The following is a 21,125-nucleotide window of genomic DNA, read 5'->3' as shown; positions in this document are numbered from 1 at the left end:
TGGCAAAAGGAAATGAAACACCATGGCCAAATGAAGAAAGGAAACGATACATCAAAACAAGAAAGAGGCAGTACCATTGTTCTGTTGTTGACAGCGACCAGAAAATTGATGACGAAACAGTGTCTGAAACTCTGAACATTCAAGGCTTTCCAGATATAGTGACTCTAAAAGTTAAAGCTTTTTTACTAACCATAGATTTGGTTCAAGGAATTAATAGCCTCCACTATCTAATTTACTACTGCTTCAATCATATCTCCTTCATTTGTTTCTTTGACTTCCACAACATGGGAATGGGATTTTCTTCAAGAAGCAGTAACGCACAAATGCAAAACCAAAAGAGCAAGTTGCTGCCATCAGAACGAACAACTTCTTCATTAACTTTCAGTATTAACAATCTCATGCAACTGGTTTAAGGAACTAAGTTCTGTTATATAGTACTTAATACAACAAAATGGATGTAAAAATGCAAAACACTTATCAATGTAATTCACACTCCAAACATTAAATCAACTAGGAAGTTCTAAAGGAAATGGCCTACGGGATTTCAATACATTACTTGTTCATCCTACCCACGGAGAATTCTTGACACCGACTTAATATAATGTGGAACATAATGACTAATTAAATAAATCAAGTACCACAAAAATAATTGGCATAAATTAGTGGGTGTCATCTTTATCCCGGATTGTTAAATAATAATGGCAAAGCATTCATCATGTCAAGCCCAGCTGCATGATGGATCTTGTCATCATAGCACTCTGTTTGCAAACAGAATACATGGATTAAAGACGAACTTCTTCTATGAGGACATATGGCATGGTAATGGGCCCTAAGACTTATCAAAAAAAAGTAATGGGCCCTAAAAATCTAGTAACTTATTATATATCACTCTGTGTATATATATATATATATCAACATATTTATTGCTTGCTAGTGTTGGCGCTATAATTTGGTATTATTTGATTAAAAACGGTTATTTGTAGGATAAATGTGGGAAGTTGTTCGCTGTTATGTCAGCTGTGTCAAGTTCCTTGTTTGTTTCCATCAGGAGCTTGTTACTTTTTTTTTTTTTTTTATCAGTAAAAGATAAATATTATATATATGAATGAAATAGGCCTAGGCCTTGTACACAGGAAGTATACAAAAGTACTCCTAATTACATTCTAAGAACGATTAAATAAAGACAAGAATTCCTGGATATTATCCCCATCTAATACAATAGTAGAAAACCAACACATTAAAGTATGGAGAAAAAAATTCTTTAACTCGGTCATTGAGCATTCTTTATCTTCAAAACAACGTGCGTTCCTTTCTAACCAAATACACCACATAATACACAACGGAATCATCTTCCATACTGCTACCACTTGATGACTACCTTGCATATTTGGCCAACACCCCAACAAATCCACCACCCTCATAGGCATAACCCAAGCAACATCAACCCTTACAAAGATTTCATCCCACAACACCCTTGCAAACTCACAGTGTAATAATAGATGATCCACAGATTCTCCATTCTTTTTGCACATGTAACACCAATCCAACACTACACAACCTCTCTTTCTCAGATTTTCAGTGGTCAATATCTTCCCAAGAGCAGCACTCCAAACAAAAAAAGAAACTTTCGAAGGCACACGAGATCTCCAAATACTCTTCCAGGGAAACTGAATACTACCTCGTTGTGTTGTTAAGATATTGTAATACGCCTTCACTGTACATATCTTGTGGTTGTTAGTCCGCCACTTCAAACTATCTCGCTGCGCTGTAGGAATCTCCAATGAGTATAATAGTCTGAAAAATTCTAAGACTATAGGTAATTCCCAATCATGGAAATCCCTAATAAAAAGAACATTCCATTGCTGCACACCATGAGAGTATACACGCACATCTGCCACTGAAGCTTCCCCATTAACTGCAATGCGATGTAAGGCCGGAAAAACCCTTTCCAAAGTATAATCTCTACACCACACGTCTCACCAAAATCTAATACAAACGCCCTCACCAGCCACAAAGCGTATTTGATTTACAAACCCTGGCCATCCCTTCCTTATGTACTTCCATAAACCCACACCATACCTCCCTCCCACTTCCTTAGAGCACCAACCACCCCAATCGGCCCCATATCTAGCGTCAATAGTTTCCTTCCACAATGATCCCCTCTTCATGTGATATCTCCATAACCATTTTCCCAATAATGCTTTATTAAAAATTCTCAAATTACATACTCCCAACCCCCCATTCACAACTGAGGCACATACGGTTTTCCATTTAACAAGATGGAACTTCTTTTCCTCCTCCATACCTCCCCATAAAAAAATCCTGAAAAGTTTCTCCAATCTATTCACCACCCCTACCGGCATAGGAAACAAAGATAGAGCATATGTAGGGAGATTAGTGAGTGTACTCTTAATAAGAGTGAGACGACCCCATTTTGATAAATACCCCCGTTTCCAACCAGCAAGCTTTTTCTCTATCTTCTCCACTACTCCATCCCAAATAGCTCTATTCTTGAAAGTTGCCCCCAACGGGAGACCCAGATATTTCATAGGGAGCGAGGACACCTTACAATTCAAGAGACTTGCCAAATCTAGGATATTTGAGACCTCACCCACAGGAACCATCTCAGACTTACCCAAGTTCACTTTTAACCCTGACACTGCTTCAAAGCATAGTAGCAAAGCTCGTAAAGTTTGGATGTGGCTACTAGTCGCTTCACAAAATACTAACGTGTCATCTGCAAAAAGAAGAGGTGAAATGATCATGGAACCACCAGAACCACTTCCCACTTTAAATCCTGATAAGAAACCTCCCCCAACAACAGCCTGCATCATCCTACTTAAGGCCTCCATAACTATAACAAAAAGAAGAGGAGATAGAGGATCTCCCTGTCGCAATCCCCGCGAACTGTCAAAAAAACCAGCAGGTGTGCCATTAACTAGAACCGAGAATCGAGCGGTTGAAACACAATACCGCATCCATGCAATCCACCTATCCCCAAATCCAGTTCTCTCAAGCAAGTAAAAGAGAAATTCCCAATTCACATGATCATATGCCTTCTCCATGTCAAGCTTGCACAGAACACCTGAATCTCCCTCCTGTAATCTGAAGTCCAAACACTCATTTGCAATGAGTACTGAATCAAGAATTTGTCTCCCACGAATGAAGGCATTTTGGGACTTGGAAATAATATGTTCCAACACCGGACTAAGCCGGTTAGCAAGCACCTTTGAAATGATCTTATACACGCTACTAACCAGACTTATAGGCCGAAAGTCTTCAATAGAATCTGCCCCATGTTTCTTGGGAATGAGAGCAATAAAGGTCGCATTCAATGATTTTTCAAACTTTTGGAAAGAATGGAATTCATTGAAAACCTGGAAAACATCATCTTTTACAATGTCCCAGCAGGTTTGAAAGAAACCCATTGTAAACCCATCCGGACCCGGCGCTTTATCCTTTGCCATACCTGAAATGACCTTATAAATCTCTTCTTCGCCAAAAGGTCTCTCCAACACATTTGCACTCTGAGTGTCAATAGCCTCAAAATGCAAAGCATCAAGCTTTGGCCTCCAAAGAACCGATTCTGCAAGCAGGGTCTCATAGTACTGAACTATATGATTTTCTAGCTCGGATGGAGAAACTAGTACCTGGGTCCCTGAAATAAGAGACTCAATAGCATTGTTACGCTTATGTGAATTAGCCACTTTGTGGAAGAACTTTGTACACCTATCACCTTCTTTCAACCAGAGAGCCCTGGATTTTTGCCGCCAAGAAGTCTCCTCTGACAACAAAACCCTCTCCAAATTTGCCATAACCATACCCTTTCTCAATGCCACATCTTCCGAATTATCTCCCAAGAACTCTTTCTCTTCTAAGTCTTGCAGTTCCTCCATCAGTGTACCCTTCTGACTGTCGATGTGACCAAACTCCTCCAAATTCCACTTCCTCAAATCTTGTTTTAAAGCCTTCAATTTGCCAGCAAGAATGTAACTAGGGGTACCAATAAACTGATACGAAGTCCACCAAGCACGTACCATCTCTACAAACCCATCCGCTGTAAGCCACATGTTTTCAAACTTGAAATATCTGTGCCCCCTGTGTATACCCCCGCAATCCAAAAGGATAGGAAAGTGATCTGAACTGACTCGAACTAGTCTTTTCTGCCTTACTTCAGGATATTTAGCTTCCCACGAGGGAGAAACCAAGAATCTATCCAATCTCGACCAAACCCTTCCATTTGACCAAGTATACTCACCTCCTGCCAAAGGAAGATCCATGAGATCAAGATAAAAAATGAACTCATTGAATTCCTCCATAGCCCTCGAATGTCTACCCTGCCCTGATCGCTCACTAGGAAAACGAATAATGTTAAAATCCCCCCCCATGCACCAAGGCACATCCCATAAGTAATATAAACCCGCCAACTCCTCCCACATCCCTCTCCTAATCCTATCCACATTAGGACCATAAGAGCCTGCAAATGCCCATTCCCATCCATCCACCACATTTTTAAAAAGAGTCGCCACTGAAAATTCTCCAATACATTCCTCAATCATCTCAACCATTTTTTTATCCCACATTAGTAATACTCCACCTGAGGCTCCCACCGAGGCCAAATAAGTCCAACCCACATACGGGCACCCCCATAAACTTCTCACAATTTTTCTATCAATGTGTCGCAATTTTGTTTCTTGCAAACACACTACATCCCCCTTCCACAACTGCAATAACGATTTAATACTAGCTCGTTTATTACGATCATTGAGCCCCCGAGTATTCCATGATATAATCTTGGGCTTCATAATAAAACTATGTTGCCCCTCCCTCTCGATCTATCCCTTCCACCACTCCCTTCTTTCACATCATAATTAATAGAGCACGTTAACTTTTTAAGTTCCCTATCACGCCTTGAAGCTGACTTCAAATGACTATCCTCAAGAGCTACAAGGAGAGCTTTAAACTGTTCCTCATAGCCTCCAAACGAAATTCCAATGACTGCTTGAATCTCTTCTACTTGCCTCAATTGTAGCCATGACATACTCAGACAACAAAGCTATGATTAGGGTCATCCCGTAGTAGGGAAGCACCTAAATGCTTAAATCCCTCTATGCACTGCAACATGATTACTGCTTTCCATATTCCGATTCTTACTTGATCGTAGAAGATTCGGGGTGAATGTACTGATGCTCAAGGCATAAAGATAATCATATTCCATAGATAACTGTTAAGAAAAAATCCGAAGAAAAGATGGGCTTCATCAAGTTTTATGAAGCTCACTACTTTAAACACAAGCCATTTAGAAGTCATGCTCAAACTGATTTGCACTAACCAGAGGTTGATGAATCTGCCATAATTTTTCTATATGAGTTCAGAACTGGTTTAATGAAAGCATATATAGAACGAGAAGTTCTTCACCAATTGTATCACTCTTGATGAGATAATAGCAGTACAATAGGTAATAAAAGTATACTTAATGGGTAATATATCCATACATATGGAGTGCAAGGTGATATGGTCATAGACATTTTTCAGACCTCATTATTGGTTGAGCTGAAATAATAGCATAGGTCTGCATATCAAGGAATTTGACAAGCAAATGGATGTATCATTAGAATGGAATAAAGACCTCAAATATATCTTTAGCTATATCAAAGTGTTTGAAACTGCAAGTGTCATCCCCAGAACATGCTAGAGGATCTGATTCTTAAGTCCTCATGTACTTGAGCAATAAATACTTAGAAGTGAAAGTAGAAGAAATATATGTATGTATTTTGCTTTCCTTTCTTGCAACCAGTACTTAAGAATGCACAAAAGGAAGTACATATCAATCAAAACTTAAAAATATTACATCAATGAGAAAATATTGAGTGACCAAGTGTTGAAATTACTCCATGTGTCATGTAAAGAGAGATCAACTAACCATGTACTGGAGAAGTAAAGTAGCATTAGTATATTCTTTATGAACTAAAACAAGAATAACTTGATTCATGAAGAGTATACAGAAATTAGCTCAACCCCATCACCAATCACATTCTCAAGTTAGTCTTCTTCTTCAAATCCTATAATTTTGATAGGGATCTAAATCCCTATCTAGCTTCCCGTTTGAATTTTCTTAACAGAATCAAATGCTCATAAATATTGTAAAAGCCACTAAATTTTATGTATTTTATCTCCCACTTCAAACCTTAAGAATGTTAGAAGATCTCATGAATTCTGCAAGTAAATCACCAAGAAAGAGTGATTAACAATTTCACAACAAAATGAATACATTTTAATATTTGACAGGAAGTAGTGTAAGTTTGATAACCATCAAAAAATCATATAGTCTAATTAACCTATATATTTGCACTCCGATTTATAAGAAGCAAAATCTTCGTCAAAATACATGAGCTCTCTGTTACAATGAACCAATATTCGAACTCCCAACATTTCAAATCACAAAAGGTCAGGTTTCATGAGTTATTGAATAAAAGCATTGGGAAAATAACGTGGAAGTACCGAACAATACCCTTCAACGGCCATTAACATAATTGCAATTCACTCGAACTTCACCTTCATTCCTAGTAAGAACTTGAACATTTCCAAGCTTTGTCATAGACACCAAAAACTGGTTCTCAAACAAGAAGGGTTGAGATGCCATTGCTTCTACAAAAGGAGCAGTTCTTGGATCTCGATGGATGATTGAAAAATTAGGGATTTCATGCAAAAGTCCATCAATCTGTGGTGTGCAAATTAAAAAAATTGCCCAAACATTACTAACATCTAATACCCACAGCAACATGTACACCAAATGCATCATATAAAAAAGCATTTTTGTGCAAAAAAAAGGACATGCTTTCAGATTCAAACATCTTGAAATTAGTCTACAAAAAAAGGCCAATTTTTGTAAAGCAACGACCACTGATGAAGGGAGAGATAGAGAAATTAGTTGCAGATATACCTGTGTTGACGGAAGGATTTCACTTCAAGAGTATCGGTCAATTATGCTCGCCCTCCGATACTTGAAAATCCCACAAAAAATCACTCTGAGATTTGTAGATGGAGGCACAGATTTTGAATGGGGAGGAAACCATGAACCTGGCCAGTGCAAAAGCTTTGGAACGTAGTCGATAATGGAGATGAAGCTGTGTGTATGAAGTGGGTGGATTTAATTGCAGGTAAGGTCGAAGTGGAGAAGGGGGTGCTATGATCCCATCGATTTTATCCCGTTGCGACTAATTTTTCCAACTTCTGTCGATTTTTCTCGCCATTAAAAGGCATTAAATCGCTGCAAATACAAAAGTTCGGATACCACCATTTTAAATTGTACAAAGACTGTGACGATTTTATTTTCGCTGCAAAATCTTACTTATTGTGGTGATTTTATTTGCAGCGAATTTAAAATCGTTGTAAAAGGCCTTTTTTCTTGTAGTGAAGCTTAAGTGGTGAGCTAACACATAATGATGAGTGCTACCCAGCTTAAGTGGTGGTCGAGCACTTCTAAGTTTCTAACATGTGAGGGTAGCTTGTAAGCACCACCTTTCTAAAGGCGAGTTTGAAGTGAGTTTGATATGAAGATTTCACTCCCACCCAATTTATTTTAAGGCTACCTTTCATGAATGTCTAGCACTTTATTCCTTTGCTAGTTTGGTGGATCTCTTATACACTCTGTACAGTGGAATTTTCTTCCTCTTCACTTATTAATAAAAGCTTATCTATCTTATACAAAAAAAGAAAAATTATATTAAGTGAACCAGAAAGGTAAGGCTTTGTTTGGCTAAATAGGAATACACTGATAGACATATGCTGATCAAAAGAATTATAGACATATACATAAGTTTACACATTTCATAACATATAAGTAAACGAAAGCTAAGGCTTCGTTTGGTTACCAAATTTCTCTCAACTCATCGTTACAATTTTTTTAAATTTCAACACAAAATATAATAAATAATTCAACTTTTTCAAATTCTAAAATAATAATAATATTAAAAAATAATATTCTAATAATATTTTATCATCTCAACTCAACTCAACTCAACTCAACTCAACTCACTTCAACATCTAAACACAACTTAAATTATAAAATTATTTTTATTATAAAATAAATATAATAAATTATATTATAGATCATAAAAAATTACATTATTTTATAAATTTATTTTTACAAAATTCTTTTATATATATAATACTTCTCTTTTATTTATTTTTAATTTGGATTATTTTGAGATTGATTAATAATATAAACTTTTTTTATATAAAATTCTAAAACTTTCTTTTTATTATTTCTTCTTTTCCTTAAAAATGAATTGGCCAAAATGATCTTGATTTTTGTTTAAAAAATTTTACATACCACATTCGTATCCCACAATATCTATCCGACTATGATGAGTAGATATTGTACATTAACCTTTGAATTTTCCTTTTATTTAGAAGCCATGCCAAACAACTTAAATAATTTATTAATTAAAAATTGAAAGTATAACAAAACTAACTGCAAATTTAAAAAAAAAAAAAAAAAAACATAGTAGGGCGTGACAAACTGATTTTCTACCCTTTTGGCAAATATTTATCTTCCGAATGTTTGTTGATGTTCATGCATGGTTTCTAATATACTATATAATAGGTCATCAATATTTTATCATTTTTGAATTATTTTATAATTTAATAATGATTTGAGAGAAGAATTGAAAAAAGTTTAAAGGTGCGTTTTAATATTGAACTGAATTGAATTGAAATAATAAAATATTGTTAGAATTTTATTTTTAAATATTATTATTATTTTAAAATTTAAAAAAATTAAATTATTTATTATATTTTATGTTAAAATGTAAAAAAATTAAATTATTTATTCATCATTATAACTTTTTCAAATCCCAACACAAAATATAATAAACAATTCAACTTTTTCAAATCTCAAAATAATAATAATATTAAAAAATAATATTCTAACAATATTTTATCATCTCAACTCAACTCACTTTAACATCAAAACACAACCTAAGAAAATTAATGTAGAAAAATTTGCAATTTTTGTTTACTTTTCGAATTAATATAAAAAAGATTGAGAAATATTATTATTCTGCCCCAATTATATCCCTCATTTTGATCTATTCACCAGTGTTACTACATGATTTATTAAAAAAATTTTAAATTTTTTTTTAAAAATACAAACCATAAAGAGGTTAGAGAAAACCTATAATAACCGAGAATTTTAGATTACGTTTGTATGTTGAGATAAGTTAGTTTTGTATTTTATGAATTTAACTTTTTAAGTTGAAATGTATTAAATAAGTTGAGATAAGTTTTAACTTTTTATGAAAAATTAAAGAAATAGCGAATCTCATCAATGATTAGTTTGAGATGAGTTGAGTTTGATTCAACAATTAAACACAACATTGTCAAATGCCTATGGCCTAATTATCATAAACCTCTAGCCTTCAAAATGGAGGTCTTAGGTTCGAAACCCTCATCCCCAAATATATCAAAGAAAAAAAAAAAAACCACCTTAGTTTTTCTCTTTTTATATTTTGACACGTTATGAAGCAAAACGAGCGATTTAATTTCGGTGATATGGTTGCAATTCTTAAATAAATATGTGTGGACAAGATATTTGACCATATATCGCATAAATTTTTGCATTAAATATATATAAAAAAATCGTTTGTGGGTTGAATACCATAATGATTATTAGGTCTACCAACCATCGGTATGACGCTTTTTATTTGTGTAGTCTAGAAGTGGCAATATGTGATATGATCAGATATCCAATATAAATACGACACGAAATTAGCAGGTTTGAATTTAATGTTAATAGATTCAGGTCACAACGTACAGGCCCATTAAGACACGATTCATTAACGGGTCACTAACGGGTCAACCCGTTTAACCCGTTAGTGACCCGTTTAGACCCGTTATTTTTTTTTTAAAATTCAAAATTATAATTATATAATTTTTAATCTAAAAACGAGAATACTTTAATCCTATTTTTTATTTTCTAACTCTCTCTCTCTCTTAGTTCTTAGTTGAATTAGTTCTCACGAGTCATGACTGTCTCTCACACTTTCTCAGGATTGTAATTTTGGTATTTTTATTATTTGTATTGTAATTTTAAACTTATGTAGTTAGTTTTATATTTTTCGGAGATATTGTGATTTAAATTTAATGTGAAATTATGTTAATCAGGTAAAATATATTATTTGGGTCAATTCAACCCTTTTACATAAACAGGTTGAAACAAGTCGTGTTGTGTCAACCCGTTATTTTAATGGGTTGCGTTAGGGTTTGAAAATCTTACTCGATAAGCTTAATGAATCATGTTCGGGTTGACCTGCTTAGCCTGTTAGTGACTCTTTAATTGTTTTACTCAAAATTACAATTATATCATTTTCAACCTAAAAACAAAAAATACTTTAATCCTATTTCGTATTTCTTAATTCTCTCTCTTAGTTTTCAGTTGATTAAGTTCTCATGAGTCACGATCGCCTCCCTGTTGTTTGGATTGTAATTTTAGATTTATGTAGTTAGTTTTATATTTTTTTAAGATATTGTGATTTTAAATTTTATGTAAAATCATGTTAATCAAGTTAAATTGATTATTTAGGTCAACTCAACTCATTTACATAAACAGGTCAAAACGAATCATGTTATGTTACCCCGTTATTTTACTGGGTCATGTTAGGATTTGAAAATCTTACCTGTTAAGCTTTACGGGTCATGTTCGGGTTGATTCATATCATATAATATACACAAATTGACACAATAGAAACATGACTTGTTAACACGATTTGTCACCCCTAGTGTGGTCAAACTCAAAAGGTAGAATATACAAAGATTTATTAAAATTAAAATTTATAAGAGGACCAAAATTAAAAATAATAAACAAAGAAAAAAAAATTAAGGGAAGTGAGATGAGTAACACATGATGCATCCATGAGCTCCGTTTGAATACAAGAAATGTTTTATCTTATTATTATAATTTTGGCAAATTTTCATACAAAATATAATAAATAATTCGACTTTTTCAAATCTCAAAATAATAATAATATTAAAAAATAATATTCTAATAATATTTTATTCAACTCTCAACTTTCATATCAACTCATCTCATCTCAAATCATTATTCAAACCGCATCTAAAAGAGGTAGAGAGTTGTCTGCATGATGTTTTATAGGTATACCTCAAAGTTTCAAAAAATCACAAAAGATATATATATTTTATATGAGGCATATTTACAAAAAAAAAAAAAAAAAATTTGCCCACCAAATTAAATATCTTGGTTTCGTCCCTTATTGACTAGTACAAACCATCTCAAATTGTGATGGCCAAATCCACCATTGACATTGCTTGTAAGAGTGATGTCCACCTTACAAGCAATTTGTCGACTTTGATGAGTGGTCTAGGGCAAGGGTTGGGCGATGGTAGGTGGAGGAAGCTATGGTCGGTGGCGAGAGGGACGGTGGTAATGGTAGATGGAGGGGAACTCGGGCCAGTGGCATTGGCAGGTAGGAGGAGGCGGGCAGCAGTTAGCAGAAGAGGAACATGGGGTCACGGGAAGGAAGAAGAAAAAATTAAAATTTAAAAAAAAAATGAAAGAAAGAGGGGGGAGGCAAAGAAGATAGTGATGCAACCCTAAGGGCTGGGCCCACTTGTCCAGTGTCTTTCTTCGATCCATGTATTTTTTTTAGATCTACTTTTCGTATTTATTTGCAGTTTTATGTTATTTTGTTTTAGGTAAAAATAATAAGAAATAGACTATTTGACCGGGTGTCCATAGCAGCAAAGTCTCATTCCTCCCTTGGGAGGAGGCGGAGTGTTAGAACCCCTCCACCTTGGGAGGACGGGCGTGATAGTACTTCTCTTCTTTTGGAAGATGAGTCATTTAGTTTTGTCTTTACATATCACTATTCTCTTAGACATACCGAAAGGTTTGTTAGGAGAGATTATAGAAGTTAAGATAATGTTCGTCACAAAGAAATTTATGTGCTGAGGTGCCCCAGAGCAGGCTTGTAGTTAAGATTTTTCCTGTATTGATAAGTCACAGCTTTAACTTCGGTTTCATTGAATGAAATGAAGTCTATTTCTACTTAAAAAAAAGAAAAGAGAGATGTCCACCTAAAGTGGTGAAGTGTACATGCAAAGGGTGGCTTGTGATCACCACCCCTGTGAAAATGTTTTGCTATCCTTCTTCTGATAGAGCAATGCAATTTCACAATCAAAATAGAAATGGAAAGTTAGATAATTTTTTTTTTCTTTTATTATTGGTTGTCAATGTTATATATCATTAAAAATAATAATAATATTAAAAAATAATATTATAACAATATTTTATTTAACTTTCAATTCAAATCACCTCAGCTCATCTCATTATCCAAATAAGCCTAAGTGTCTTGATAATGGATCCCAACACATTTTTTTTATTATTATTATTTTAGTGATTAAGTATTTTCTAATGATATTGTGATTTTTTTTTTATAAATGTTTAAGATGATTAAAAAAATACATTAAAAAAATGCACTTATCCGAATTATTCGGAAACTGTAGTGCCACCCCTTGACCATATATGACAAATTTTCTAGTTAAATATTTAATAAATTTTCATTTTTGGGTTGAATACCATAATGATTCTTAGGGTCTGCCTATCATCGGTCGTAACAATCTTCCTTTGTGTGGTCAAACTCAAAAGTAGAATATACAAAGATTTATTAAAATTAAAATTTATAAGGGCACAAAAATAAAAAATAATAAAACGAGAGAGAAAAAAAAAATTAAAGGGAGTGAGATGAGTAACACATGATGCACCCGAATATTAGCATTGGATTATGTAAATACAAAGTCATAATTTGCATAATATCACATGATTTTATATTTGGCTATTCCACTTAAAATCTATTTTCACATTGAATTATTCATCAATTAGCCAGAGTAATAATAAAATATTATTAATTTAATAATAATTTTTTTCTAATTTATTTTTGTCATATTGTACAATTCTACCAATCATATGTTAATTAATAATGAAACTGAAATTATAATTAACATATGATTGGTAGAGAGAAACTGTAAAAAATCCTAACAAAACAACTCTTTACAACATCTAATTGCACCAATCAGTAAAACACTGCAGCATTCCACAACATCCAATTCCACAATTCACTGCCCAATTCTACAATTCACAGCAGGAAATTAAAAACAAAGACAATGGATAGAGACTATGAACTATGGGCAATGGATCCTGAACATTTTGTTCATAACATTTCAACCCATCATAAACCAGCAAAATCAGAAAATCCTGCTAGCTTGTGTTTGTCTCCGTATCTGGAAGTCAATATGAGAGAGTCGATATAAAAATGTGCATTGGCATGAAAACTGTGCAGTTTCCGGTAAAAAGTGCTTCTTCCTTTTTCTCCACGATATGGAAGCATCATCCTGCACTTCAGTATTAATACATGAATTTGCTACTTTTTCTAGAAATAACAGCACCTTAAAAAAATGTACTAAACATGAGAGGTGAGAAAAGAGTTACACCACCATAACAGAGTTATACACACACCAGATTATTACATATTACATATGAGTAAACTTACTTTGTCTGAACACTATTAATGACCAAAACATCACTTTCTTATGAATCTGTCAATATATGCATACAAATTATGTGTCTTTTAATTCCTTCATTTCCAAATTATAAAAAATAATAAAAATTATTTGCACAAAATTTTCATTTATTTCTTTATATTTTGAAATTTTCCCCTTTCTCAACTAAATGAAGTTTCAGGCAAGCTGAGCATTTTCGTTTTTTTTTCTTTTTCTTTTTTCTTTTCTCCTCTCTTCTGGTAAGACTAACAAGCATCGGAAATATTCTGTGCGGGCAAACAATCCCTTGAATTACAGGTTACCAAAGCATTATAAGAAAGCAAACATTAACCTATTTACTGTTGCTTGCAAGTTGAAACAGAACCTTAGAACCCCAAATCACAAAATTATAATACTAGCACAATCCACAACTACCATCCTCAATTATTGAGTGTCGACTCAATAATCCAAATTCACAAAATTTATGCGCCCAACTGCAACATATTGAACTAAAACTGAACTCATGATCTTTAGCCAATGCCGCATTTGATTATGTCAAAAGTACTCACATCTTCATGGCTATAGGGAGCCCTTGAAATTCTATCTTCCCTTGGTGCGCGCTAACAACATCAGGAACCTCATTTTGATACTTGCTCACAAATTTCACCATGAATTTCTTCTCGGCCATTGCGACCATATAAGGGATGCCATATTCTCCTTGATTAATCCCTTCAACATCAAAACTTGCAGAACTGAACACCTCGGAATAATCCGCTTCTCCAAGCTATATTTTAGAAGATTCGGACTCTTGGAGATCATAGAAGGCTTCATCTTCAGTTTGTTCACAAAGAAACCCATCATTTTCTTGATCTTCTCCTCCGAAATAGCCATACACAAGGGTTGCCGCTTGAATGCTGAACAAATCTCATCGTCTGACAAACCAAAACTTCTAAAAGCTTCCACCTTCTGCTCCCACAGTGTTTTACTATTTAGCGACATGGACATGATGGCTAGAACAAATTTCAGACAATTGGGATCAAAACCCAATTTCATAACTTCATTAACAATCTCACTAAACCCTTTGCCACAGATACGCAGTGGCGTTCGTTGTGTAAAGAAGTGTTTCAAAACTAATGACTGGGGAACACCATGGCTTATTAACTTATTGATGTTGGGCTGTAAATTGTAATATATGCACCAAGTCTGCTCTAAGTAGTCCGTAACATTTCCTTATAGCCTTCAAGACATTCTCGTCAGTTCCGAGAAACCGCCTAAGCTCTTGAATACACGGAATGATTTGTTTTTCGAGGCTACTTTTTAGAATATACGGCTCTTCGGATAAAAGCTTTGTAATTTCAAGATCTGAAAAACCTAACGATTTGAAAAACTCCAACTTTGGCTGAAGAATCTTTTGAGCATTATACGTAAACAATGGGGGAAACTTCATGGTCAAAGTTTTTATTTGCATATCACTAAAACCATGTGCTCTAAAAAACTCAACAGCAGTGTATGCATCACTTTCTAGCACAGTTGGGTATTTGGTGAGCATTTTGGCGAGGTTAGCGCCAGAGAACCCTAAGGATTTAAACAACTCCATGTTGGGCTTAAGGGTATTGCCTAAATCGGCCGAAAGCAATAATGGACGACTACTAATTAAGTGTATGATGTGGTTCTGCGTCAAATCGTGAGTCCTCAACAGATTCAGAACGGAGTTGGGATTCTCTACGTTCTCAATGGTGAGTTTCTTGGAAGCTGAAGTGGCCAATTCTAAGGACAACCCACACGAGTTTCGGAGGAAGGAAACTGTAAGAGATTTTGGGTCCGTGGAATTAGGGGGGTCGGAGATGGGCTTGAGAGAGGAGTCTGAGTACAAGTGGCCATTGCAGATTGATGAAGGTCTGCGCCTTAATTGTTGGGGCAGCTTAACGGAAATTAAACGAAGCATTTGGTTTGATTGCCGAAAAAGCTGAATCATTGGTTACCTGTATTGAGTTTTGAGATGGAATGCGATGCTTTTGTTGATTGAAGCGTCGGCCTCCTCACTTTCCCCATGCTCATTGCTCTGTATAAGGCCACAGCTGAACTGCCACAACAAATGCCTAAAGAAAATGAGAGTGACATTCTCTCGAGCACTTACTGTGCTCTATTGTGTTTTATCACTCTGTGACTTTTCAGTGCAGCAACGATTCTGCTGGAGGTTCAGCTGAGGTAAGAAAATTAATGGCTTAAATTTAAAAAAGGAAAATACTAGTAATGGCTAAGAATTAAATATGCTCATTTATATATTTTAATGTTTTTAATGATTAAAAAAGTGAGTATTTATAAATTTATATATGTTATTTTTATTTAATGATTAAACATATTTAAAAGGAAAAAAATCATTTGCACTGATCAAAATATTAAAAAAAACAAAGATACAAATATAAAATTTGCAACATTTGTTTACTTTTGAAGTAGAGAAATATTATTATGGCATCTCAATTATACTCTTATATTTATCTATTAACACGTGGTAAAACGCGATTTATTAAAAAAATATTAAAAACACAAGCAATAAAGGGGTTAGTGAAAACCTCCTAGAATTTTAGTTTTTTTATAAATGTAGAACCGATTTTATATAGCTTCAACAGAGTCAATATTACAAAATTTATCTTGCACTAAAGCATTGCAGATTACAAAAGGATCCCCTTCGATCCAAACCCTTTCTTCCCCAAGTAATAAAGCATGTTTTGCCAATAAATGAGTAATATAATTTCCTTATCTAGGAACATAGTAAATTGACCAGCCTTCCTTATGATGAAGAACCTGTTTTATATCATTAATAATGTGTCACATCTACGACTGATCTTCACCTTGTTGATCTTTTTAATAACAATAGTTGCATCTCGTTCAAATATTAGTTTAGAAAAAGAGAAAGAAAGATTATTACTAATCTCGAGGGCTCTCCACAAGGCTAGACTCTCAGCCAAAGCAGGGTCATTTACATTCTTTTTCACATCACACATAGACGCCAAAATCTCCCCCTCTTCATCTCTAAACACAATTCTCATTCACATTCTCTTATTTTCCAAATCCATAGCTGCATCCCAATTGGCCTTTACCATGTTGGTGCCAAGTTTTTTCCATTTCATCTGCACTCCATGTGAACCATCACCTCCTCGACATCCAACTACGCTCATTTGTGCTGTTTTGTAATCCTCCATACCCTCACTAGTCATCGAAATGACTTGTTTAGGACTATAAAACTTGTTCTCCAAAATAAACATGTTCCTACTTAGCCAGATCCTGCGCATAATCACTATCCACTCAAGTTCCTCTTTCTTCAAGTCATTAGTCATTTTAATCCAAAGAGACATGAAATCCACTTCTTCATTAGCCCATTTCTTCATAGGACTGTTGTTTTCTGCCCATATATCAGCAGCTGAAGGACAAATCCATAGTATATAAACCACTGATTCCTCACATGATCCACATATTGGGCAAAGAGGACAATCACCTATCTTTTTCTTGAAAAGGTTACTTCTAGTAGGAAGAATATTGTTAACAGCTTTCTAAAGTAACATTTTAACCATTGCAGGCACTTCCAATCTCCACAATTGTTTCCACACAGCATCATTCTTTTCAGTCTTTGAAACATCTCTTTGTAGTCTTCTTTTTATCTCCATACCAAGATGATATGCACTCCTCACTATGAATACACCATCCTTAGTATAACCCCAAAACTGTTTATCACAAGTTCCCAACCTACTCAATGGTAATTGAAGAATAATAGTAGCCTCCTCTTGTAAGAATAAGTTTATGATCAAATCCTCTTTCCAAGTCTTGGTAACTAGGTCAATCAGTTTGCTTACATTCTCTTCTTCCCATTGACTCATCATTGGGGATTGTACACAATTAGTCATAGGAGTTGTGTTTTCAATGTCACTTGAATAAGGCAAACCGAGTTATACAACTTGAGTAACATAATTGCTATTCTCAAAGAATAGCAAAGAAATACGGCTGGTGCTACTCCCATCGAGGGGAGCCATCTAAGGAGGTCACCGAATAAGCACTTATTTTATTTTAATTTTTCAAAAATTTTTTTAAACCCCTTAACATTTACAAAAAAATAAAATCACAAATTTATTAAAAGTACTTCTTTAACCATTGAATAAAAATAATAATATATATAAAAAAAAAACCCAATTGGTGAGTTTCATCGGTGGATTTTATTGGTGGAAGTAGTATTTTTTGAGAAATATGTGTAAACAAGATATTTATTATTTGACCCTAGGAAAACGGTCTCCTTTGGATAGAGAAATAATTTCATCTCATCTTATCATTATAACTTTCTCTATTTTTCACACAAAATATAATAAACAATTCAATTTTTTCAAATCTCAAAATAATAATATGAAAAGATAATATTATAACTATATTTTATTTAACTTTAAACTAAAATCACCTCAGCTCATCTCATTATCCAAATAGGCCTAAGTGTCTTGATAATGGGTCCCACCAACTTTTTTTTATTTAGTTAGTGTTTAAGTATTTTCGAATGATATTGTGATGTTTTTAAAATGTTTAAAATGAATAAAAAAATACATTAAAAAAATGCACTTATCCGAATTCTTTGGAAACTATATTGCCACCCTTGACCATATATGACAAATTTTCTAGTTAAATATTTAATAAATTTTCATTTTTGGGTTGAATACCATAATGATTCTTAGGCTTGCCTATCATCCGTCCTAACAATCTTCCTTTGTGTGGTCAAACTCAAAAGTAGAATATATAAAGATTTATTAAAATTAAAATTTATAAGGGCACAAAAATTAAAAATAATAAACCGAGAGAGAAAAAAAAATTTAAGGGGAGTGAGATGAGTAACACATGATGCACCCGAATATTAGTATTGGATTATGTAAATGCAAAGTCATAATTTGCATAATATCACACGATTTTCATTTAGTTATTCCACTCAAAACCTATTTTTACATTGAATTATTCATCTATTAACCAAAATAATAATAAAATATTATTAATTTAAGTATAGTTTGATTATAATTATCATAAGATTGGTACAGACAAACTGTAAAATTCCTAACAAAACAACTCTTTACACTAGAGACAATAAAATTACAACATGCAATTGCACCAATCAGTAAAACACTGCAGCATTCCACAACATCCAATTCCACAATTCACTGCCCAATTCTACAATTCACAGCAGGTAATTAAAAACAAAGACAATGGATAGAGACTATGAACTGTGGGCAATGGAACCTGAACATTTTGTTCATAACATTTCAACCCATCATAAACCAGCAAAATCAGAAAATCCTGCTAGCTTGTGTTTGTCTCCGTATCTGGCAGTCAATATGAGAGAGTCAATATAAAAATGTGCATTGGCATGAAAACTGTGCAGTTTCTGGTAAAAAGTGCTTCTTCCTTTTTCTCCACGATATGGAAGCATCATCCTGCACTTCAATATTAATGCATGAATTTGCTACTTTTTCAAGAAATAACAGCACCTTAAAAAAATGGCCATATATTTTTATGTAAGAAGCGTAATCCAATGTACTAAACATGAGAGGTGAGAACAGAGTTACACCAACATAACAGAGTTATACACACACCAGAGCAAATCCAAACAGTAAAATGATAATTGAGGGGCAAATAAAAAAGGAATCAAAATCAAGGACAATTACCATATAAAGTTTCTGAGACACCTCCAAAAACTAATTTACCCAACTGCAAAGCCAAACATGTTGAACTAAAACTGAAGTCATGATCTTTAGCCAATGCCTCATTTGATTATGTCAAAACTTCTCCATGGCCATGGGGAGCCCTTGAAATTCAATCTTCCCTTGGTGCGCTCTAACAACATCAGGAACCTCATTTTGATACTTGCTCACAAATTTCACCATGAATTCCCTCTCGGACATTGTGACCATATAAGGGATGCAAATATCCTCCTTGATTAACCCCTTAAACATCAAAACTTGCAGAACTGAACACCTCGGAATAATCCGCTTCTCCAAGCTATGCAGTAGAAGAATCGGACTCTTGGAGATCATAGAAGGCTTCATCTTCAGTTTGTTCACAAAGAAACCCATCATTTTCTTAATCTTCTTCTCCGAAATAGCCATACACAAGGGTTGCCGCTTGAATGCTGAACAAATCTCATCATCTGACAAACCAAAACTTCTAAAAGCTTCCACCTTCTGCTCCCACAGTGTTTTACTATTTAGTGACATGGACAGGATGGCTAGAACAAATTTCAGACAATTGGGATCAAAACCCAATTTCATAACTTCATTAACAATCTCACTAAACCGATTGCCACAGATATGCAGTGACAAAGGTCTTAAAAAGAAGAGTTTCAAAACTAATGACTGGGGAACACCATGGCTTATCAACTTATTGATGTTGGGCTGTAATATATGCACCACGTCTGTTCTAAGTACTCCGTAACATCTCCTTATAGCCTTTAAGACATTCTTGTCAGTTCCGAGAAACCGCCTAAGCTCTTGAATACACGGAATGATTTGCTTTTCGAGGCTCCTTTTTAGAATATACGGCTCTATGGATAAAAGCTTTGTAATTTCAAGATCTGAAAAACCTAACGATTTGAAAAACTCCAACTTTGGCTGAAGAATCTTTTGAGCATTATACACATAAAGTTCGGGACACGTCATAGTCAAAGTTTTTATTTGCTTATCACTAAAGCCATGTTCTCTAAAAAACTCAACAGCAGCGTGTGCATCACATTCTAGCACAGCTGGGTATTTGCTAAGCATTCTGGCCAGACCTGAACCAGAAAACCCCAAGGATTCAAACACTTTCATGTTGGGCATAAGGGTATTCTCTAAATCAGCCGAAAGCAATGGTGGACGAATTCTAATTAAGTTCCTGATGTGGGTCTGCGTCAAACCGTGATTTCTCAACAGGTCTAGAACGGAGTTGGTATTCTTTACGTTCTCAATGTTGAGCTTATTGGAATACAAAATGGCCGATTCGAACGAAAGCCCACATGAATTTTGGAGGAAGGAGACTATCAGAGATTGTGGATCCTTGGGATTAGGAAGTTCTGAGGTGGGTTTGAGGGAGGAGGTCGAGAAAAAGTTTGCGTGGTTAGGTTTCGAAGGTCTGTGCCTCAGTTTTTGGGGCAATTTTGAGCAAATGAAACGTAGCATTCGATTTAGTTGAGACAAAAACTAATTGATTTAGGAGATGAGTATGAAGAATGGTTACCCAGTTCGAGATTTGAGACTGAGTTGCCTCAATCATCGGCCTCCCTCATCTTCTGTTTTGGAAAGGTTCGAGATTTGAGACTCAGTTGCCTGAATCATCGGCCCCCCTCTTCTTCTGGTTTGGAAAGGCTCCGAGCTTTCACGGGTTAAAGTCTGCAAGACAAGGAATTCGCAACAAGTTTTAAATCAACTGAAGGCCCATCGAGCCTCTTTAGGGGTAGAGGGTTGGCTAGTAGAAACCTCGGAGTTGCCTAATCCTTAGCTTGCAACGTGGTGGCAAATGGTGTTTTCGAACTGTGTCTAATCATGAATATTTAATTATATAGATCAATT

The 21,125-nt window shown here is 34.6% G+C and overlaps 2 protein-coding genes across 6 annotated transcripts; both read right to left on the bottom strand.

The window, feature by feature from the left end:
- Nucleotides 1-13,068: 13,068 nt before the first annotated feature.
- Nucleotides 13,069-21,088, bottom strand: LOC108994336. 5 transcript variants are annotated; one of them, XM_035694081.1, is made up of 2 exons: nt 19,071-21,017; nt 13,069-13,464 (listed from the first exon to the last, which is right to left on the bottom strand). In XM_035694081.1, the coding sequence occupies exon 1, from the start codon at nt 20,733-20,735 to the stop codon at nt 19,359-19,361; it is 1,377 nt and encodes a 458-aa protein (XP_035549974.1). In that variant the 5' UTR covers nt 20,736-21,017; the 3' UTR covers nt 13,069-13,464; nt 19,071-19,358. The 5 variants fall into 5 exon arrangements, 3 of the variants coding, with proteins under 3 accessions (XP_035549974.1, XP_018825026.1, XP_018825030.1); XR_004802410.1 differs by lacking the exon at nt 13,069-13,464 and adding an exon at nt 18,662-19,021 and having other exon boundaries at nt 20,794-21,041; XR_004802409.1 differs by lacking the exon at nt 13,069-13,464 and adding an exon at nt 18,662-19,016 and having other exon boundaries at nt 20,794-21,039.
- On the bottom strand, nt 14,123-15,532 carry LOC118349427. Its single transcript, XM_035693848.1, has 2 exons — nt 14,756-15,532; nt 14,123-14,341 (listed from the first exon to the last, which is right to left on the bottom strand). Exons 1-2 carry the CDS (start codon nt 15,530-15,532, stop codon nt 14,123-14,125), a joined length of 996 nt encoding a protein of 331 aa, XP_035549741.1.
- Nucleotides 21,089-21,125: the final 37 nt, after the last annotated feature.

Source organism: Juglans regia, chromosome 9 (assembly GCF_001411555.2).
Source record: "Juglans regia cultivar Chandler chromosome 9, Walnut 2.0, whole genome shotgun sequence".
Taxonomy (NCBI): Eukaryota; Viridiplantae; Streptophyta; class Magnoliopsida; order Fagales; family Juglandaceae; genus Juglans; species Juglans regia.
Note: the sequence above shows the minus strand (reverse complement) of the source record. Positions and strands in the feature narration are given on the sequence as shown.

Excerpts from the sequence above, each read along its gene's own strand:
- LOC108994336 (XM_018969481.2), bottom strand. The coding sequence starts at position 20,735 with ATGCTACGTTTCATTTGCTCAAAATTGCCCCAAAAACTGAGGCACAGA.
- LOC118349427 (XM_035693848.1), bottom strand. The coding sequence starts at position 15,532 with ATGATTCAGCTTTTTCGGCAATCAAACCAAATGCTTCGTTTAATTTCC. Across the intron at positions 14,342-14,755 it reads GACTACTTAGAGCAGACTTG|CTTGGAGAAGCGGATTATTC; the intron begins GTGCATATATTA and ends TCTAAAATATAG.